At 32.8% G+C, this 24,400-nt stretch overlaps 1 protein-coding gene across 2 annotated transcripts; it reads left to right on the top strand.

Moving 5' to 3' along the window:
* Positions 1–9,342: 9,342 nt before the first annotated feature.
* On the top strand, positions 9,343–16,145 carry LOC130246807 (uncharacterized). 2 transcript variants are annotated; one of them, XM_056479950.1, is made up of 9 exons: positions 9,343–9,516; positions 9,686–9,997; positions 10,078–10,377; positions 10,822–10,920; positions 12,558–12,585; positions 12,678–12,715; positions 12,859–12,899; positions 15,050–15,108; positions 15,211–16,145. In XM_056479950.1, the coding sequence occupies exons 1-8, from the start codon at positions 9,459–9,461 to the stop codon at positions 15,104–15,106; spliced, it is 933 nt and encodes a 310-aa protein (XP_056335925.1). In that variant the 5' UTR covers positions 9,343–9,458; the 3' UTR covers positions 15,107–15,108; positions 15,211–16,145. The 2 variants fall into 2 exon arrangements, with proteins under 2 accessions (XP_056335925.1, XP_056335926.1); XM_056479951.1 differs by lacking the exons at positions 12,558–12,585; positions 12,678–12,715.
* Positions 16,146–24,400: the final 8,255 nt, after the last annotated feature.

Raw genomic sequence — 24,400 nt, 5'->3', positions numbered from 1 at the left:
ATGTCTTTGGACTGTGGGGGAAACCGGAGCACCTAGAGGAAACACACGCGAACACGGGGAGAACTTGCAAACTCCACACAGAAATGTCAACTGACCCGAACCAGCGAACTTCTTGCTGTGAAGCGGTTGTGCTACCCACTGCACCACCGTGATGCCCCTAGCCATAATTAGTGATTCAGTTTTTCTCATAAGTTTTTTTTTTACTCAATGTGCCAGCAGGAGTGGATTTAGTGAATTTAGGGGCTCTAAGCAATAACAGCCAAGGGGTCCAAAAGTTCTAAAATGCACCTTTTGTACTTAAATTTTTTAATTTAGCTGTTTTTTTCTTATATCATTCAATCTCGTTATCTACAGTTTATATTAATGCGAATTAATAATAACATGTACAGCACCTTGTAAAACCTTTGAAACAATTAGTTTTCTTAAGATGAATTCATAACTAAACATAATAAATGACTATTTCTTTTTTAAGATGAAATCTTTACTGATTTGACTGCTAGACTGGTCCATGATTGAAGGTGGGGGACACAATTGCGCAGATTCACCGTACAAAATATGATAGAAATTTTTTTTTATATATAATTTATAGTATATCCTTAATACTTCTTGGTATTTATTTGGGGGCCCTCAGATTTCCTCGGGCCCTAAGCGGCCGCTTACCTTGCTTATCGGTTGCACCTGAGTGCCAGTGGACATTAAATAGCATTCTATGACCCATGAACAGCAAAAGTAGCTAAAATTATTATGTTTTACTGTTCTACTGAAGAAAAAGTCACTCACATCTTGAATGATTTGAAATTGATTACATTAACAACAAATAAAATTTTGAGATGAACTGTCCTTTAAAAGGTGTGTCATTGAATCTTTAATGCCCATAAAAATACTTTTAGGAGTGGATGAAGTACTCGTCTTTCGGATGAGACATTAAACCGAGGTCCTGACTATCTGTGGTCATTAAAAATGCCATGGCACTTCTCGTAAAGAGTAGGGGTGTAACCCCTGAGTCCTGGCCAAATTCCCTCCATTGGCCCTTAACCAATGGCCTCCCAATCATCCCCATCCACCAAATTGGCTGTTTCACTATCTCTTCAGTCCACCAATAGCTGGTGTGTGGTGAGTTCACTGGCGCCCTTGTCCAGTGGCTGCCATCGCATCATCCAAGTGGATGCTGCACACTGGTGGTGGTGTGGACTGACCCCCTCCTCTCATGATTGTGAAGCGCTTTGGGTTTATGGTCACACATGATAAATGCGCTATATAAATACACATTACATTACATTTTATTACTATGAAGACTGACAAACAAAAAAGCCCCCAAAAATCTTAGACCAAGTTAAAATGGTTTAATATTGAGAAGACATTGGTTGATTTTGGCTTTTCCAACAACCTTTACCAAAATGAGCCATGGTTTTATAATTACACTCTTGTTTTATAATTACAGTCTTATTACATTGGTTAACTATAGGCCATAGCCCAGGCCAGTGGTTCCAAAGTGGGGGTTGGGACCCCCTGGGGGGTCGCGGGACAATGACAGGGGGATTTCCATTAGTGATTTCCAAATGCCAAATACATTTTATTAAACTATTAGAATTACCATATTTTATCCAAAACCCACAGAAGATAAAAATAGTAGTTAATAGTTACATAAAAATTAACAAAATGCAAATGGGAAAGACTTTCAATGACTTTTTTATAGAATTGTTGTGTTTATGTTAGTTTAACAACACAGCAATAGTGTCAGATGCAGCAGATTCATTATAGCACCAGGTGAAACTTTCTGACACCTTTACGGCAATCAAATACATTAAAAATAAATGCAGGCCACAACTGAATATTGAGATTGATCTCTGATTGGTGGTCTCCAAAATTAAACCAAGAATAGACTTGTGGTGAAAACGTTGTGCCCGCCAGTCTCTTTAGGTGAGGTTAATAAATTAAACAAATTAATAAATGACTATACAAATTATAGGATTATTAGACTGTTGCACTTTTTTGTGTTGTCAATATGCTCGTGTTTATATAGGCCTACTGTTTTGAGAAATGTGGAGGTCGTGATTCACTGACATCGTTATTTTGCACTGACATTGTTACCCCTGGCCTAGGCTATTGTCTTATTAAAGTAAAAAGTGTTTATCATGCTTCTGTCTCTGTTTACCCATTCGCAGTCAAATTATTAATCCTCCTAATAAGTTTAATAACAGCATAATAATACAGTGAGAAATATAAACCTGATAGACATTATTTCCTTGGAGATCCAGTGGTTAAATGTTGAACTTGTTTTATCAATGCTGGTGTCTATGGTGCAAACATGAGGGAGGGGTTTGCTGTCAGTTTTGCAGAACGTTTATTTTGCTCTGCAAACTTCAAAGTTTGACCAAATCTGAACACGTTGAACAGGAATATGTCACGTATTAGCCAAACCAGTAAGGCATACGTGACAAATCTAGTTTGTTACAAATGTTGTGTATAATTACCTTAGGCGATGTAACCTCTGCACAAAGAGCAATTTAATTGTTTGTATAAAATGTTCAACGTTTATCCAATTTAAACACATTGTGGAAGCTTTCAGCATTCTAATAGGGCTATTGCCAATAGACAACACTTTTTTTTTACATGAAATTGAAAACCATTCACTTACCTGAGTTTTTCAAGACAACAAATACGCTGTTCGAAATCCACTGAGTATTCCCTTTGCGTATCAAAAGCACATCCAAAGTGCTGAAACTTATCCTCCGCGGTCATTTGAACAATAACCGCTCAAGGGCACATTTGTTATCTTGGAGAAACACTATAACTCACCAAACCCACGATAACAAGTGCCTAATATCAAATTTGGCCTCTACAAAGACGCACTACAGGCTACTCGTCCCTCCGAGGAACAGAAAGGCGCGAGTTGTCCTGCATATCGCACCTGTTCCGTCTGTTCATTCCTTCTGTTTAAGCAGCCTAGGTGTAGATCTCATTATTCACCTGAAAAACAGGTAAATACTTTTACAGCTTTCTAAAATTCTCTCCAGACTATATGATTAATCAACATTTGCTGAGTAATTATTCATGCAGCTGCAAGCCTATGCTCAATATTCAGCAAGTCTGTCGTCTCAAGCTTTCACTGATTTAATAGGTAGGTCAGGGGAGCGGGTGGTAAGATTAGTAATATGAGCAAAGAAGATTTGAGGCTTAGCGCCGACCTCGAAACTGGCTTTTCGGCGCTGTCAACCAGTGCAAACCGAAATAAGATTTTAGCTGGTTGTTAAGCGTTTCTAAAGAGCTCCAGAATTACAACATTGTACTTGAAATTAAACATGTGTGCTGTTCAAATATAATAATGTAAACAATAACCTAATTTTGATCATATAAAATGGCAAACTTTACAGATAAACAATCAGAAGACGCATGGATGATCTTAAGTTGATTTAAATTATTTGTGGTGCAGTAGGTGAGTGTTTCCCAACCCTGTTCCTGAAGGCACACCAAGAGTACACATTTTCAATGTCTCCCTAATCAAACACACCTGAATCACCTATTTAGAACATAAGAGACTCCAAAACCTGAAGTTAATTAGTCAGGTAAGGGAGACATCCAAAATATGTACTGTTGGTGTGCCTCCAGGAAAAGGGTTGGGAAACACTGCAGTAGGTTATAAGAGCTGTCATTATAGACTACCAAAGTAACCAAGTCTATTGTGTTGATATTCAGTAGAATTATTTTAGCCTATGATTTAAAAAAAAAAAACCTGTTACATTAATTAATCTTGGTTGTGGTATTAGCAAGGTGTAGCAATTCACTTTCCAACCGACTGTATGGGCTACAGTGATCAAACAGTGTCTTGGTTTTCAAATGTGACAAAAGACATTCCAAAAGTCCAATGTTTCTTATAACGATACACGCTATTGCAACCGCAGCGTAAGTGTAATGTTGATTAGGCTAATAGGGGAGGCCTAATAGTGACATTCTTTCTTTCATGTCTTTGAACAGTTGAGACCATTGTTCAGGTTGAAATTCAGGTAGGCTATAGTGCCGGGAAGACCGTTCAGCTCAACACACACTCCAGATCTCTGCATGTGGCGCTTTTGGATGCTTTAGCCCAGAGGCGCCCAAAGTAGGGCCTGCGGGCCAAAGTTTGCCCATGGTATAACCTTTGGTTTGGCCTGCCATCCCATCTGAAAAGAGAGGGAAAATGATGGGGAGTTGGTTGGGGCGAATGTCTTCAACAGAGACGTGATTTTGAATTGAATGTAACTTTTTGTTTCTTTGTTTAACTCAGGAGCGACAAAAAAGCCATCTAAAATGTTGGAAATGAATCAGACATTTAAAACATAAATACTGTCACTGACAGATGCACAAGACATTGGCGAACAAATCAAGGCAAAGGCAGGAGCAGCTCGACTAGTGTATTCCGCACTGATCTCTATTGTTTTACAAATGGGATTATTCATGTTTTTACTATAAGAATTTCATTATAAAACATTAGAAATTATATTGCATCATTATTTAATATGTTTTAAAGCAATGTTTTCTAGTTATCTTTATAATTGAACTGGATGAACTAAATTGGCCATAGTGTATGAGTGTGTGTGTGTGAATGGTAGAGTGTATAGGTATTTCCCAGTACTGGGTTGTGTAGGGCATCCGCTGCATAAACCATTTGCTGGATAAGTCGGCGGTTCATTCCGCTGTGGCGACCCCTGATTAATAAGGGACTAAGCCGAAGGAAAATGAATGAATAAATGAATTATTGTTAATATTTTTATTATTTTTAATTATATTCATTGCATTTCCTTGTTTTATGATCAAAGATAATTTGATAGTTAGCACCAACATCAGACTATGCCTTTTGCTTGCAATATTTATTTTATTTTATTTTGTTTTATATATTGCCAGACATTTTTGATGCACGTGAAGCAAGTAGTCCACACTTTAAAAAAAAATCTGTAAATAATGGTAGCTTCCGTTTCTTTTCTTATATTTCGTTGACTATTTCTGTCCTTATTATTATTATTATTTATATACCTTAAACAACATTATTAATCAAAACATTAAAGATTTTGTTAATTTAGGTATATTAAAGAATGGCAAAGCTGTCTCTGGAGGGGTACCCATGATAAAAAGCTAAATTTTAATATGTGTCATATATGAGTAAAAAGGCACAGAGATTAACTTTATGCATATCTTGGGTTCTGCAGCACTAACAGCTTTTTTCTATGTGATGAAAAACCACAATGCATGCCAACAATGATGCATTGGCATATAGCCTTTTACGCTCGCATCTGAACACCGTGTGGTTAGACCAACTTAAAAGAGGTGCATGTTCAGCAGAATGTTTGATGCATGCATACACTGTCCCTCACAGATTATAAATAACCAAACTGCTAGTGTCATGATTTATTGAACATACAATATTCAATAACAATGCATTTTTGACCATAAACACAGGCATTTCAAATTCTCTATTAAAGTCTCGGTTTTTATTACTTTAATACAGATGTAAATTACAACCTGCTTTATAAAACAATAAATGAAAACACAGTTTTTTCTTGATTTTCTCATTAAATTGCAGAAAATCAGAACACAGAGATGTATTCCTGACATAAGGATGTAGAATTTATATTTCTATAGTGACATTTAAACATGACATTGCACAGGCTTTGAAGTGCAGGCTGGAGAAATCAGAGAGATGTTTGCGAGTGAAGGTGTGGGCGTTCACCACTGGCCGATCTTTCTGACACCGCTTCTCTTTTCGTCTCACTCCCGTGTGGTTACATCAAAACAAGTCACGGCGTCCAGAATAACTGCAAACAATCATACAAAGAGTCAACCGACAAGAAGAACACCTGCTCAGTGTGTGTTGACCTTTCTGGATGAAAATATGCACTACAGAGCAAGCGACATCAATGTAGAGCAACGGTGACTGTGGATGATATCAGAAATAAACTGTATTAACCTGTGGCATTAAACCTCTATTATCATAAATCTATAAACTCATGTCTTATCAGTCGCTCCAGGATTTTGCGAGTCTAGTGGTTCTTAAGGTAAAAAAAAACATTAAACAATATATGTTTTGTGTATTTTCACAGCAGAACAAAGGAATTGAAAAAAATAATGGCAAACACTGTTAACCCTTACTGTAGATTATGCATTAAATAACTGTAAAATAGCTAGTGTTTTGCTGTAATAAAAGGAAACAGTATTTTACTGTAAAATGAGTAGGATTTGTATGAAATTGTGTAGCAAAAAGAATAAATTACAGTAATTTACTTTATGTATCCATTACAGGTTGTAACTGTGACAATAAATAGTAAATTACTGTTCAGCCATTACTGTCCCATCTACTCTGATGCTTTATGTTGCTATTTATAGAGAAGTGAATTCATCTCAAGACAGAAAACAATGATTTAGGCATTAACACACACTTCCACAGGCTGTCTATCTTATTCTAAACAATTTTTTTTTTTTTAAGTTTTCAGAAATGCTGGCCCTTTAAGGGAGTTTGTTTTTAAAAATGTAAAAAAAAAATTACCTTTTTTTATTAAGAATTGACGTATGGTATGCCTGTGTTTGACAAACATATTTCTAACCATATCTAAAGTATATGTGTGTTCTTTTGATTTGCTTATTTTTGAAATTTATTTAAAATTTAAAAAAACTTCCAAAAATAAATTAATTATTTTGTTTTTAGCTGTTTTTTAGCAGTTTTTGTATGCATTTTGTAACACATTTGACTGCAGAACTTTCTGTGTTTATTTATTTATTTTTTTGTTCCTTTTATGTTTTTAACCTTGTCAGGAGTCAAGTAATGCCACAGTAGAGCTTATTGAAAGGTTGGTATATGGACGACATACATTTAAAGGCAAAATTATTCTGCCTCCTTTGAAATTTTATTTCTTTTTGAAATATATCCCAAGTGATGTTTAACAGAGCAAAGAAAATGTCACAGTATCTCTTATAACTTTGTTTACCTTTCCTAATTAACCTAGCCTTTAAATTGCAATGTAAGCTGAATATTAGTATCTTCCAAAATAACTAAAAATGTGAACAGCAATTCCATACATTTTACAGAGGCTCTATAAAGTTGGCTGTAAAACTTCAAATGAAGTAAGTAAAAGTGGTATTTATAGTATAAAGGCTTTCTTAAATATATGCATAAATGATTTGTTTTGTTTTTTATTATTCCTACAGGTTTGGAGCAAGATAAGGATCAGTGCTGATAATTTATTTATTTTTTTATTTTTAATTTTTTTGCTTTAGATGGAGTTTGTTAATTTTTATTTATTTATTTTGGGGTTTTTTAATTGGATATGTGATTGTGATAAATATTGCCAGTTGCTTTGCAAGTATGCTATATACCATGAGGGTCAAACTCCTTCCTGGAGGAGGAACTTCCTGGAGGGCTGCAGCCCAGCAGAGTTTAGTTCCCACCCTGCTTCAACATTAACTGTAGATTTCTATCAAGCCTCAATTAGTTAAATCAGGTGTGTTTAATTAGAGTTAAAGCTTGAAGCTGCGGTCACACTGCACTTTTCTCCCCATAGACTTCCATTCATACGCACACAAATGCGTCAGACCGGAAACGCAAACTCATGTGACAAGTTTCGCAGTTCGCTGCGTTGGAAAGTTCAAGCTTGGTGAACTCTGACCTGCGAAATCGCATTACATGACTGCATGAGACCAATCGAAGATCAAAACATGACCTCTCGGGACAGTTAAAATCACACTAGCATGTGCAGACCTGTGACCCTCAGTAATATGTCAGATGATATTTAAATGTTTGACATCCTGTGTGCTATATACACTGCATGTGTTGTTAATTAATTTAACATTTTTGTTTCATTGTACTCAGAAAATGTATTCATAACTGCTGATTTGTTTAATTTTGTTGTACATTTTCTATTGTATATTTGTTTGCAATAAACAATAAAATACATTTTTCTGAAGAATTTATATGCTTTCTATTTTTAATAACAGTCAAGAATACTCATTCATTTTAGGAACACTACAATAACTATATATGACACCAGTAATGTGTAAATAATTAACTGTAAGCAGCTTCCAGTTAGTTACCATAGTGCTCTATTACAGTAATTTACTGGCAACACTGTTGCCAGCTACTCACTGTAATGGTTCAGTTACAGCAGAATACTGGCAACACTTTTACAGTGACTAACTGGCAACAGGGTTGCCAGTATTCTTCTGTAAAAAAAGTCTGGTAAGGTCTAACAGTGTACATTTGGAGAAAGTCACATAATAAAAAAAATCTAAAGGCCGTCCCTGCAAAATCCATGTGTACCATGTCAAGTTACCAGCCAAAGATTTAATCAATCCTCAATGAGTTTCTTAAATGTTGACATTCAAAATATGAGTAATGGGTGATGGCAAGACTGACACAAACACACACACACATACACACACACAAACTGGCTCTTCAGCAGTTCTTTGGGGTGGTTAAAGTGCTATATAACACCAGTGCCAATCAAAGAACTTGTTAAGCCCTTGTAAAATGTCTTTAAAGGAAATGTTCTCAAGTCTTTCTAAGATTGCATTTAATAAAGCATATTAAAATATAGTGTATTTCCTGTAGATAAAGTGATTCTCAACACTTTTTTTCCCAACGCCACCCGCAAGGAAATGTTCCAGGGTCCAACATGAGAATTTTTGATCTTAGGAAAACATAAAAGTGACTCAAAACAGCTTTTGCCACTGTAGTTAAATTCACATTAATAGCAAAACACATGAGAGTAACATATCTAAAACAATAGTGAACCCTAATATTATGAGCCAATTAAACACTAGATTGTATATAGAACTGTATAATAATGAAGTAACAGAGCACTACATGAAGCAGTCACTGCAAATGAGCTAAAGTTGGTTTTATATCCACATATTCATTCAGTGACAACTTGTGACACGGTTTCACCATGCTACTTTGAATATTCAGCCTGAAATGACAAGTAAGAATGGCTTTAAAAGAACATTAGCATAATTTATTTGATTGTGAACAACGTTATACTTTGATAGTTTTTAATGGCTAATATGATTTCACTTCTTAGAATTTGCAAAGAATTCGTTCCTGAAACTATATTACTAAGGAGAAAGTCTGAATGTGCAAATAAAACATACTTTACCTCGATGTCATTACACTAGATAAAGCTGTATTGCAATCCCCCCATAAGAGAGGTGATAAGCAACAACATTTTCTATTAGAAGCAAGATCTCATTGAAATAGTAAGTTTGGGTGCCACAGACTATTGGGAACATTGATGCGCATTGCACACAGGTCTTTCCAGGGTAGTGTTTGCACAAGTGACTTACATGATAGGCATTGAAGGTCCACCCCCTGGAGACTTGTAAGGGATTCTCTCTTTTGTTGTATTTCTCCTTGCAGCTTATGTTCAGTCAGACAGGCTGTCATTTGATTTTGAGAGTGCCACATTCAGTACATCAGACTCTTTGAAATTGTTAAAATGGATACCTGGTTGCATGGTTGGATGCTGATTTGTTCTTGCATTTCTTCTTCACATGGTAAGTTTTAGATATTTTTGCCTGCCTTTTTTAAAGAACATTCTATTATAATTATTCATTTAATATAATATAAGATTTGAACTTTATACCAAAGTTTAACCGAGTGTGAGACATATTATACAAAATTCTGAAACATTTTGATCTAATTTTTGTGTTTTTTCACTTGTAGCTATGAATGGGTATCTCCAGTTTCAATCTCCGGGACTCACACTGGTTTCAGTCGGAGGCTCTGTAGAATTAGGATGTAAATTTGAGCAGAAAGTTCAGTACTGCCATAGTGTTACATGGAACAAGCTGAATCTACGGACCAGTCAATTCATGTCAGTGAAAAACATAGAAAAGAATAATGTCCCTCGCCATGATGGTAAAACTTGTGTTTTGACATTAAATAACTTGACTCTTAAAGATTCTGGCTTGTATGTTTGCATTAGCAACTTATTGGCTATGATCGGCAATGGATCCAGGGTGATCGTAACTAGAGGTAAATCTGAAGTCAAATCGCGTTTTCTTTGTTTAATTAATAAAATAAATGAGATTTTGTCTTTATGTTCGGTGTTGCAGATGACTCTGTGCCAGAACTTTCCATCTTATACTCACCTCCAAAAGCTGATTCACTATCAGTCCAGCTCCAGTGTCTTGTTTTAGGAGTTGTCCCGTTTCAGGTGCGGGTTTTCTGGATGATTGAGGAGAAAGTGCTCTCTGGTTGGACCGAGTCGGCCTGGACAAATGACACTGATTCAGCCACAGAATTCACCAGAGCTCATCTTTCTGTTCCTGCAGACGAGTGGACTGAAGCTGAGGAAATTCGGTGCTGCGTTGAATATAAAGGACAAAACTTCTCTAAATCTCTGAAGCGATGTGGTAAATGATGAAAGCATCAATTATAATATTAGGTTTTCTTTTACATAGTAAAAATATCAATCAGTTAAGACTAAATTCAATGTAGTAAAATGAAATAGCTTTTATTAATGTTGTAGAAAATTTACAGCTGAAAACTCATTTTGTTTCGAAATTACAAATTGTGATTAAACGAAAAGCAACAAAATGTAACTATAAATTTGGGTGAAATATGGACAAAAGTCTGTTAGATAAAAAAATTTGACATATTTGATGCAGTTATTTGACACTTAATTTTTTATAGTGTACTGTGTGGTGAATATAAATTCACAGAAAACATTTTTTACAAATTTTACAAAGCATTACAGACCTTTAGGTGTTGTTATAGCTGTAGGTATATTTTAATTTATATATTTTGTTAGTATATAGATTTTAATTTCAATTACTCTGCTAATTTTTATATTTCAGAGCATCAAGCAGTCCACTCGTGGCTTTCATACGCCGGCTGTGTGGCAGCACTCCTTACCATAATAGTAACCATCATTATATCTGTGGTGTTACGCCGAGGTGAGATCTAACATTCTGATTTTCTAGGTCTATTTATTATTGCAAATACTATAAGTAATAGTTGAAATATTTTCTAAATAGATGGAACCTAAACTGGATAAACTTTGAATATGCAAAGTTCACACCTGCCTCTGAATGCTGGTCATGCCTTAATCGGATTTTACATTAGTAATAAGTTAGGTTGTCCATCCAACATGTAATTTATTCACAATGTTTAGTACCATGACAGTAAAGAGGTGAAACTGCTCAATAGATACCGTATAGCAAATGTGTTTGCAAAAAGTATATTATATACATACTGTAGGTATCACTTAAATTTAATACAGATGATAACAGTTACACATATTGTTGATAATTATAAAGTCCACCCTAACACTCTAACTACTTAGTTAGTTAGTTAGTTAGTTAGTTAGTTAGTTAGTTAGTTAGTTAGTTAGTTAGTTAGTTAGTTAGTTAGTTAGTTAGTTAGCTAATTTAATAACTATTACAAACTAAATTAGTTTTTTGCTTTTGATTGTAATGTATAACATGCACTTTTTTGTGAGGCTGCTTTGGTAGCGCAGAAACTCCATTGAAAATACTGTGGTAAAATACATTTTCATATTTAAAAGAAATTAACAATGAAACTTAATGCCGTGCTTCTTGTACATTCTGAGACCCACTTTATATTGTATATCAATCAGACAGTGAAGATCATTGATTTTTAAGAATACAAACCTTAAACACTGCAGTTTTGTAACGGCACAACTGTTCACTGGACGTGCTTGAACTGGGTTACTGAAAATTTTAAGTCCTTGTGCATATACCCTATTTTATTGTGAAAAGTGCTAAACATATAAACTTAAATTGAAGTGATTTGAATTTTAGTCTTGTGAAAGTCTCGATCATTGTGGCCTTTTTGAAATAAATAAAATGCTCAAATTTATTCAGAATTCTTGAATGCTGGTTCGAAGATGAGATGGTCCGTTTTGGAATAAAGCACATTAAATTTACACTAGTAAATTTAACTGTAAAGTTGAATGTTTCATATAATTCAACTATAATTTCATATAAAAAAAAAAACGTGGGTGAAGTAATATTCCCTGCACCATTCAGTGAAACAGATACAATATATTTGCGTAAACGTGAAACAAAAAAAAAAATCCATACACACTCATACACACACATACACTATGGACAATTTTAGCTCCTCAGAAAAGCCTATTATTATGCCATACAATGATTCTTGTTATAAATACCTGACAAGAATGTTTGGTATATACAGTACACTGTTGTTACATTATTCAGTAGGTGTAAATCAAAAATAAAATCTATAATATTCTTCTTTTCTCATTTAAAAAATACAATTAATTAATTAATTAATTAGTTAATTAATTAAAAGGGACACACTCAACAAATGGGAAAATAAAGCTGTACTACACTATAGTATATCAGTTTACTTATTGCTTGAAAACTGCTTTTTCATCTTTGACTTATGACCAAATGCAGAAACAATTTAAGCCATATTCTTTTTGCTATAATTAAAATAAAAATATGTATGGTTGCGTAAACAAAATGGTCTAAATTATTATACCACCATGGCTTATTATTGTAATATATCATGCATTTACTGTTGGTTTCTTCATTACATTTTTCAGATATTTTGGTGACCAGAAAGTCCAGAGGGTCAGTATTACAACTTAGGGTTAAGGTTAAGTACTCAAAATAAAAAAAACTGTGAATTGAATAAAAGGTAACAAAAACTTTATTCTCTTAAGGCTCACAAGAAAAGATGCTCACCGCAAAATATCATATGGTAATATACATTTCTGACTTAAAACGGTAAAATGTAATGTAAGATTGTGAATTGTATTAATGAATAATAGCTGTAAAATTATAGTCAGGGGAGAGACACTACAAATACAAAATTAATTTGTCTGGTTGTTTTATTTTTAACAGGTAAACAGAATACTCTGAAAGAAGATTTTCCATCTGTTATGGTAAGAAAAAACTAAAAATATTCATCAAAAGTTTAACTTTTTCCTGAAAATTATGTTTTTGCTCTTTAGTAAGACAGATGGCTAAATGACAAGTTATAAATACTATATGTAGTAAAGCTTGAGATAATGTATGCCATATGTGTTTACTGAAGCAAAATAGTTTGCTCTTATTTATTTATTTTTTTTGCTTGTGTTTCTTCTAAGACCACTTTGACAATGTGAATATACATTTGCATACTGCAAAAAGAGGCATCTTAAAACATTTCAATTTTATTGAAATTCTTTGAATTTTACACCTAAATAACTTAATTTTATACTTAATGTTCACACTAATATCCAATTTTTAAAGCATTATACTGTCATGTTCCAAAAGATAAAATCTAAAAGTGGCCAACATTGTTGTGAGTAGTTGTGGAATATTTTAACAGGGTACCCAAGTTTCTTGAAAGTACTGTACTTTTAGACAATATGAATTCCTGAAAAGTACTTAAAAACAATCAAAGGTTTTTTGAAAGTGCTTGAATTAAATTTGAAATAAAATATGTTTATGGATGTACTCAATTGTCAAAAACAAATTGAAATTGTAAAATTAAAAAACTTAAAATTTCAATTTTGTACAATAACACTGACAAATAATGCACATTTGATGAATACTTCAAAAATTTGAATATTACCAGTATTGAATTTTTTTATTAAAGTTGTTTGAACAAGACTTTTTAAAATAGTCAAAATTTGTGAAAAATGTGTGTAAGTGAAATGTTAATTACAGTAAGGACTTTAATGGCTCTACATATACTGGGTATGTAGGTGCTTGATTTCAAATCAATGTTGTTTTAAAAGGTCCTTGAAAGTCATTGAATCTGCTGTCCATGAAAATGTGGGAACCCTGTTTTAAAAGTATTCCAAAACATTTCTGTAGAATATACGGTGGCAGAGAGAGCTTAACATGCTGCAATTTAAGAAAACATCACATGCATGAAAAAAAATACAAGCAGATAAATAAAACTTCTCCATCATGTGCACCTTGCATGCAGACAGACTTCTGCATGATCCTCACAACGCAAACACACACTCAAAAAAGATTTTGCTGTTTGAATTAACTACTTATTTAAATTAATCAACACAATTCTTGAGTTTTGCGGGACAAATTAATTGTTTTATGTTCAACACACTTAAAAACGATTAACTTAATTGATTTGTGTTCGGACAACAAAAAGGAATCGTTTGGAACACAGTGTTTTTTAATGAGCAAATAGAAAAACGTGCTGCAAATCCTTACAACACATGCAAACAGCATGGACCACAATGGAGATATATAAAGAGGATGAACTGAAAACAGTTAGACAGTGGTCAGAGACCTGAAGGTAAGTTTTTTGTTTATTTTAACACTCAGATGAAATAATTCCTTTGTCTTTTGCATGAAAGCCTAAATAAACTGACAATTAACTGTAAATTGTTATTAGATGACTACTGTAAATCAACAAGGTCAAAATAAATTGCAGATAAGAATAATATTTAACAAAATATTCTAAAAAATAAATAGGCCCTTTTAGCAGGAAAATGGTGAAAAAGAAAACATACAGTAATACAAATACAATTCTGTTTGTGCTTGCATTGTGAGGATTTGCAGCAGGTTTTGTTATTTGTGTTTGCTTTATGAGACTTTGCAGCGTGTGTTTTGTCAAACTGATGAATATGTTTTTGTAACTTGCTTGTGTTTTTTTCAATTTGCATGCGTTTTCTTAAATTGCAGGGTGTTAAGCTCTCTCGGCCACTGTAATGATGACTGATCTGACTGTTAGCAATATCATTGTGCTGCTTATGCTTCTAGTTTTCTGACTGTTTCTCTCTTTTCATATTAACACAAATGAAAACTCATTGGTGTCATCTTGCATCTCAAAAATGTACTAAATGTTTTTGGAGAATGTAACTGTTAAGTACAGCTAGGTTATATTTAACGTTAGCGATTTGTAACGTTTTGGTTTATTGGCTAATTCACATTAATTTGTACCATTTTATTCATAATCTGTGGGTTTTTAAAAACCTAAATGCAACTGTGTACAGCAGATTAAATGTTAATGTTACAACAAATCAAATGCTTTGGCCAGCTTTTAACCACAGATCAATTTTCATCTTTCCATTTTGTGCAGGGTTTCTCTGGAGATCTCATTAGTCATGAACAGGATGGGAGTCCATCAAACGAATAGAGGTAAAACAAAAACACAACATGTGTGTTGAACAGTAGATAAAATCTGTTTAAATGATAATTCTCAAAGGCCCTTAATATTATTGTTTTGATTTTTTATTTCAGAGTGAAGAAGGGAATACTTGAGTATGCTGGAAAAAACTGAAATGAAAGTTGACATTATCAAACACAAAGTGTACATGTGTGTCTTCATACAAAAAGACGGCACCTGATTTCTACACTTTCAAACGTTTTTAAAGTGTCTATGATCATGAATATTTATTAGTTAGGAACTGTATGCTTCTTTGTATGATTTATGTTCTCTGTATTTTATTATTTAAATATAAATGAAAGTTTTCTAATAAAAAAGTGTATTTGAAAATGGCTTTATCCAGCCTGATCTCACGAGAAAACGTAAGTATTTTACGTTTTGTCAGTTTAGTGGCTAATTCGTACGAATTCGTACAAGTTCAGTCGTACGAAATTGTACGATTTTAAAAAGGAGGCGTGGCACCTAACCCCACCCCTAAACCCAACCGTCATTGGGGGATGAGCAAATCGTACGAAAATGTACGAATTAGCCACTAAATCAAAAAGTTACGAATTGCCGTGAGATTGTGTTGCTTTATCAGTATTTTGTGCCACATCATACATTTAGTCCATTTCCCAAGATATTGTTTTTCAGAAATAAAGAATTCACAAAAGGATTACAAACTTTTATTTTAAAATGAAATATGTTCAGGGGCAACACAGTGGCTCAAAGGTTAGTCCCGGCTGAGTCAGTTGGCATTTCTGTGTGGAGTTTACATGTTCTCACCATCTTTGCATGGGTTTCCTCTGGGTGCCCCAGTTTCCCCCACAGTACAAAGACATGTGGTATAGTTGAACTGAATAAACTAAATTGGCCAGAGTGTATGTGTGTGAATGAGTGTGTATGTGTGTTTCCCAAGTCTGGGTTACAGCTGGAAGGGCATCTGCTTTGTAAAACATATGCTGGCGGTTCATTCCGCTGTGGCGACCCCTGATGAATAATAAGCCGAAGGACAAAGAATAAATGAAATATGTTCACAATAGTCCTGTTTTTGGCTGTATTTCAATAATAATAGTAAAAAAAACTTTAGTCACTTCACACTGGAGCTACCATGAACGATATGGTTTCATAATGGTATAACCAGCCTGATCTCACAAGAAAACGTAAGTATTTTACGTTTTGTCAGTTTAGTGGCTAATTCGTGCGAATTCGTACGAGTTCATTCGTACGAAGTTATACGATTTTAAAAAGGAGGCATGGCACCTAACCGCACCCCTAAACCCAACCGTCATTGGGGGATGAGCAAATCGTACGAAAATGTAAGAATTAGATCGTACGAATTCATACGAATTAGGCACTAAATCAAAAAGTTACGAATTGCCGTGAGATTGTGTTGGTATAACAATACTTTTTAATCACTAAATAGTACTCCATTTTAAGACTATTTTTCATGTTTTTCTCAGAAATATACTTAAAATGTTACGTTAGCATATGTGATGTGACCTATACAGTATGTACATTCTTTTGACCAAGATATACAGTTGAAGTAAAAATTATTAGCCCTCCTGTGATTTTTTTATTTTAAATATTTCCCATGCAAATGATGCTTAACAGAGCAAAGAATTTTTTACAGTATTTCCTATAATATCCTTTCTTCTGAAGAAACCCTTATGGTCACACTTTACAATAAGGTTCATTAGTTAATGTTAATTAATGCATTTACTAACATGAACAAACAATGAACAATACATTTACTTCAGTATTTGTTAATGTTAGTTAACGTTAGTTCATGAAAATACAGTTGTTCATTGTTAGTTCATGTTAACTCACGGTGCATTAACTAATGTTAACAAGCATGGACTTTGATGTTAATAATGCATTAGTAAATGTCCAATTATGATTAATAAATGCTGTACAAGTGTTGTTCATGATTAGTTCATGTTAGTAAATGCATTAACTAATGAACCTTATTGTAAAGTGTTAGCAGTCTTATTTGTTTTATTTCAGCTAGCATAAAAGCAGTTTTTAATCATTTTAAAGTCAATATTTTAAGCCGCCTTAACCAATTTTTTTTTTCAGATAGTCTACAGAACCAACCATCATTATACAATGATTTGCCTAATTAGCCTATTGCCTAATCAACCTAGTTAATCCTTTAAATTGCACTTAAAGCTGAATACCTTGTGTTGAAAAATATCTAGTAAAATATTATGTACTGTCATCATGGCAAAGATAAAAAAAAATCAGTTATTAGAAATTAGTTATTCAACTATTATGCTTAGAAATGTGTTGAAAATCTTATTTCTGTTAAATTGAAATTGGGGGGAAATAAACAGGGAGGCTAATAATTGAGGAGGGCTAATAATTCTGACTTCAAATGTACCTAAAAGTATCATTAAATATTTAAATTTGGCTTGAAGTTGTGCTCAATTCGTATAGTAACAAGTTAAGAAGTCACTTCAAATCTAAACATTCCTTAAATGTTTAGTTACACTGTGGTTTCTTTGTTATGGTGATATATATATATATATATATATATATAAAACAATGTATAACATAATGTTTGTGATGGGCTGAAAAAACCACAGTGTCTGAAACAAGACAGCGTTTGGACTCTTGCTGCAGCAACATCCTCTCACTTCAGTTGTTGTGGTTAAACAGAAGCTGCATAACAGGATGTTAGATGAGATGAGGGTCTCATCAAACTGACTGAACACCTACTTTCACAGCCCACTTTTTGCAGCAAATGCACCAACCTTACTCTAACCTTTACATGAAACTGATTATGGCCTGCTTTGATGTTATTTTTTCCCCTTTCTCCCTGGACATAAACAACCACATTTGAGCTGTTATACATATACATAATCTAACTTAATAAAATAAACTGCACATCTGTATTTACAAAGTATTTTAAGGGATAATTCATTAAAAAATTTTGTACTTTATGAGTTTCCTTCTGTTGAGCAAAAAAGAACAGATTTTGAAGAAAGCTTTATGAGTTTTTGAGTTTCATTTCCTTTTTCAAAGAAAGCTGAAAACCTGTAACCACTGACTTCTATTCAGTATAATATTGGTTAATCCTACAATGGAAGTTAATGGTTAATATATATTATTATTATTATTTTAAAATAATAATAATAATAATAATAATAATAATAATAATAATAATAATAATAATAATAATAATAATAATAATAATAATAAATGCAAAAGGATGACAAAGTACACTTTTTAAAAAGTCTCATTAGTAAACATTATTTAATGCAATAAAATCAGCATCCAACAGAAACCATGTTATAGTTTTATGTTAAAGTTAATTTAAAAATGTAACTGAATTTATTTAACTATGTTCAATAAAATTTGTATGACTATTAATTTGTTATTAGAGCTTAACAAAAAATTACCTAAAATGAATAAATGCTTTTGTTAACTAATTAAGTAATGTTAACAAACTGAGCCTTACTATACAGATTAATAAACAAAAGGCCTATAAGTACTCACAGAATTTTCAGTATTGCCAGATTAACATGAAAATGTTTAAGTTTAAAAATAAATCACCTGATAAGTTTTCAAGCACTAACACAACAATCTGAATACCCTTAAAAGCACTCTTTAAATAATCAATCATTATTCGCAGTATTTTGAAGAGGCCATAATATCAGTATTGTGCATCTTCATTATTATCACAATATAATGAAGCATGAATATCGGCATATAAGTTAGCATAACATCTTGGAGTCTCTGACAAATACCAAAAGAGTGTAACTTAACAACCAAAATAGACCTTTGAAATTCTATTGTGGTATATTCCTCACAACAAGTCTGATTTCTAAGAGCTATGAAGGTCCACCCACTGGTGAGGGTTTTGAAAACCTATAGGGTACTTTGAAAATCAAGTTCGTATAATCGAGGATCCTCTGGCATTAGGACTGGAACTATTAAAAGTGCATTATTCAGAACGTTGAAATGGGTACCAGTGTGCGCTGTTGGATTTTATGCTTTTGCATTTCAGCTGCACAGAGTAAGAAAAACCTTTTGTGTCATTCAAGAATCTCATCATATTAATCTCAAATCATCCGTAATATATTATTATTCAATTAATACTGATTAATATCTTTTAAAATATTCACTGTAAATGTGTTATACTCTCTTGTTTGCAGCTATGAATGGGTATCTCCAGTTTCAATCTCCGGGTCTCACACTGGTTTCAGTCGGAGGCTCTGTAGAATTGGAATGTACATTTGAGCAGAAAGTTCAGTACTGCTTTACTGCTACATGGAACAAGCTGAATCTACGGACTGGTCAATTCATGCCAGTGAAAAATATAGAAAAGAATAATGTCCCTCGCCATGATGGTAAAACTTGTGTTTTGACATTAAATAACTTGACTCTTAAAGATTCTGGCTTGTATCTTTGCATTAAGTCTAACTTCATAGCTATGATCGGCAATGGATCCAGGGTGATCGTAACTAGAGGTAAATCTGAAGTCAAATCACGTTTTCTTTGTTTAATTAATAAAATAAATGAGATTTTGTCTTGATGTTCTGTGTTGCAGATGACTCTGTGCCAGAGCTCTCCATCTTATACTCGCCTACAAAAGCTGATTCACTATCAGTCCAGCTCCAGTGTCTTGTTTTAGGAGTTGTCCCGTCTCAGGTGCGGGTTTTCTGGATGATTGAGGAGAAAGTGCTCTCTGGTTGGACCGAGTCGGCCTGGACAAATGACACTGATTCAGCCACAGAATTCACCAGAGCTCATCTTTCTGTTCCTGCAGACGAGTGGACTGAAGCTGAGGAAATTCAGTGCTGTGTTGAATATAAAGGACAAAACTTCTCTAAATCTCTGAAACGTGAGTAAATCATGAGGGTCTTAGAGAAAATGTGCTATTTTGCTCTGTTTTATTAGCTTTATAATCAGATTTTTACAGATATGGCTACTGAGAACGCGCGTTTTTGCACGCACAATACTGCAATTTGTCACGCGCAATACTGCGGCCTTTTCATTAAAAAAAAAAAAAACATTTCTGTGCTTTACGCAATAGCCATCAGGTGGCGCAAGGAACGACCGCTTTTCCATTGACTTGCAGGTAGTTATTAAATATTAAATATTTCCTAAAAAATGCGTTTAAAAAAATTAAAACAAGACTAATTTTTAAAATACAAATTCATTACATCATATATCATTAGGAAAAAATAGCAATCTGTTAATGTTTAAAAGTAAAAAAAACTGTAGCCTACTATCACTTATTAGACAAAAAACAAACTGGCCAGCACATTCAACTGTCCTCAGTAACAATTTGGCCATTTCAATAAAAAATAATAGTTTAAACATAATAATAATAATAATAATAATAATAATAATAATAATAATAATAATAATAATAATAATAATACGATAATAATGAATTCTTCAGATTTTTTCTAGCCTCTTTGGTTAAAAAAAGTACATTTGAAAATTCCTGGAAATCAACAATAGCCAAAATATATTCAAATTAATTTAATATGTTCCGCTTCTGGTGCTTCACACTTTTTTATTGCTCATTTTTATTTCAGGAATAAGGTCCACGATTTAGATTTATTTACCTGTAAAATGTTTTCTCTGTTTAAGGACAATACACACTGAAAAAAGTGTTGCAATCAAAACTGTTGCAAACAATTTATTTGTGTTGAATTTAAACAAACAAATTATATTGAGCATAGTTCAACTTAATTTGTTTGTTTAAATTCAGCCCAAATAAATTGTTTACAACCACTTAACTAAAAACATTGAGTAAATCCAAGGAATCATCTTTGAATAATTTTTTTCAGTGCAGTAGTGAAAGAAGACTTCTCTTACATCAGATTATAGTCTCACCGAAGCAATAGCCAGCAAATGATTCCGTTTGTATAATGTTATTATTAGTAGTAGTATTATTTATTATTTGCATATTTATATTTGTTTTATTAAAAACAAGCTTAGATGTGTCGGGAGAGTGAAATCATCAGAAACTAGTCTACCTTCTTTTCTGTCATTGCAACACCGCTTTACAACGGATTGGGAGAAACCGGTGGCCCACCACATTCTTAGGAACATATTTTATTGATTAAATATCCGCTATTAAAGCTCTACATTTAAAATTTCATTTTTACATTTTACTACGTCATATAAAAACATAAACATTTGTTTGAGGACTTAGAACACATTTTTTATGTGCATGTTTTTGTATGCATGTGTGTGTGACCAGGCGAAAGAGCACTCGCTTCACAGCTCTTTCTGTGAAAAAAAACTTTTTGCTTTCTGTGCATGAACTTTTTTTGTATTTTTTAGTTTTATATAAAGCTTTTAAGATTTTATTTAAAGATAAGATTTTAGACGACGAGTTAGTAATTATATTATACATGGTTAATTATATTCAAGACAATGAAATTGGCTAATAATCAAATATAAATAAAATATGTTCATAAGAATGTGGTGAGTGTGCCAGTGAAAAGCAGCTGTAGTGTATACTGTTTAATAATCAATTTAAATTATGTAATAAATAAATAATTAATAAAGCGGCATCAATTCCCGCCAGGGGCGGACTGGCCATCTGCCAATTCTGGCAAATGCCAGAAGGGCCGGACCATTTCTTAAATGTGGGCCGGTCAGTTTTTTTAAAAAATATGTATTGTTTTTTTTTCATGCAGGCAGTTTTTAACTCTTGCTAGATGTGATATTATGATGATGATAATAATAATAATATGAGGATAATAATAATAGTAATAATAAAATAATAATATAATAATAATAATAATAATAAATGTTAAGCATTTGGCCCAATCGGCGATGGCTGCCTGGTTTTGTGCAGCCAGAGACTGTACATTAGGTTATAATTATTCATATTTATTCATTAGGTCACCTATAATTGTTTAATAAGCATATATATTTAAACCAAGAATGAGGCAAAGTCTAGCATAAGCAGTGATTCAAATAATGATGACACTCACAGTGAGAGAGTTAAAAAGGATGAGAAGATGTAGAATTAGACAGACAAAGTGTACAATGGAAACTTAGAAACAGGGAGAAGCCAAAATATAGACAGTGGCAATGAAGATTTGATTAATGTCATCGTATCCAAATACTTTATAAATAATATTTTAAACCTCCTCCGGTGTTTATTGTTTTTAGAAAATATCTAATATCTTTTTTTTCAGATAGGCCTTTGTAAAATGAAAGTTTAATATGGCTTTATAATGGTTTGATTTATGTATTGTATATACCTAAATTTTTATAGCTAGCTTTTGTTTGTTTTATATTGGTTTATTTACTTAATGAGATTTTATTATATCCGATATTTGTAATTCTTTAAATTATTTCAATATAGCTTAGGCTATTTTATCAAGATATGACACTATTGTTTTGAGCCTACAAAAGTGGACACAAAATTTGCTAAGTTTTATGTCTTTCTGTTGTATTTATGTTGTGTATTATCTCCAAAATAAAGACAAAAAGGAAAAAAGCCGCTCGCGGCATCAACTGAGCTGTGAAGGCAGCACTCTTTTGCTCGCTCTCACACACACAGACAAGAGTGGATTTGTTCTTTGTTACCGTTTTTAATCAAAATCAAATCTTTGTTGTTGTGAGGAATTTATTTGAAAGATTTATTTTAAACAATATAGCTTATACTGAAGATATATTTAAAGAATACCAAAAGACTGAACTTCAAATGCTGCATCTTCATTATTAGGTTTCACAAGAACTTCCTGGCTTATCTACTGCAGCTGTGGATCAGTATTCGTGTGTATGGCTGTAGCCTTCTGTGTGTGTTTATGCCAAGGTAAAGATTTAAATCATCTGTTTCATTGCCAGACAGAGTCATATATCTGTTTTAAAATTTTTTATTTAATCACAAAGTCTATATATTTTTAAAAGCATCAAAACTGTAAATGTTATAAAAGACTAAAATGTGAGGAAAAATGCATCCCCAAATATCTGTAAAAACGCCTTATCTCCATTCATGAATTTATTTTTCTGAATTTTCACGAATGCAAAATGCTAAATATATCAGAGTTTAAACACAATGTACAACTTAAATTACAATTTAAAAGTGTAAAATAGACAAAGAAGCAAAAGGAAAGAAAAGGAAAAGTGTTTTCCAGTTTATGGCAATATGATTATTCTACTGTAAATACATAGCTGTTGAGATTCTGTGCGTATGCTAGATTCTTAGAACTGCATAAACAAATTTTGGTTTCAATAATTAAATACTATTTTACACTTAATATTTACTTCGTTGTGTATTCAACTTACAATAAGTTGATCTAACTAATGTAATTTTACAGCAAATCAGCAACTGAATTTCTGAGTTGTATTTAACTAAACAATGATTTGCTTTAATTGTTTTACAGTGTACTGAATGACTTTTTAAGAAAATAAGTGTCATTCAGCATTAGCGTCATTAATTACAGTCATTCAGCTATAATAGCACTTATACATGTCAGCATAACGAACAGAGAGACCACTGCATCAACAACTCTACTTATTGCTTTTTAAATAAAGCAATATAGTCTTAATATTTGTAGACACATCGACTCTAGTGATTTAGCATTTAATTGAAACCTCCATAAAAGTGCACACATTTAAAGAAATCCTTTAAGAACAAATCATAAATGGAAAATTAAACAATAACAGAACGCTTGTGCTGCAACACACACACACACACACACACACACACACACACACAAATAAATTTTAACATATACTTTAAACTAGCTTGATGAAATGCTTGGTAAACTATAAACTAGCTTAACGAAATAGTACTCATGCAAATAATGTACTTTTAGGTTGTGTTTTCTGAATATGAAATGCATATGTGAATTATATGTGCATATTATTATATTTTTACTGTTAAAATCAACAACATTGTCAAACTATTAGTATTTAGTAGTTCTAGTTTACACCTATAGTTCCTAACACAGAACTTCACTGAATGTATCTACTCTTTAACAGGTAAACAGAGTGCAGGGACTGAAGATATTTCATCTGTAATGGTAAGCATTGTGCGGTCTAATAATTGTTGGAGGGCATGTTAAATGGACATTATTTATTTTTTAACTATTGCTTTTCAATAGTTGCTGCTAAGTTGTGTGAAAATTTATCAAAACCTATTCATTTAAATTAACAGAAAAAAAAATTATTAGCCTATTCAATTTTTTTCATCTCCACCCCTAGTTTTACCCTGTTGATCCCTTCGGGTTAGGACAGAATTTAGGTAAAAAAAAATAAAGGTAAATATAAAATGTGTGTATGCTTTTTAGTTGAATGTGT

Source organism: Danio aesculapii, chromosome 19, assembly GCF_903798145.1.
Source record: "Danio aesculapii chromosome 19, fDanAes4.1, whole genome shotgun sequence".
Classification (NCBI taxonomy): Eukaryota; Metazoa; Chordata; class Actinopteri; order Cypriniformes; family Danionidae; genus Danio; species Danio aesculapii.
This window is presented reverse-complemented; position numbering and strand designations above follow the sequence as displayed.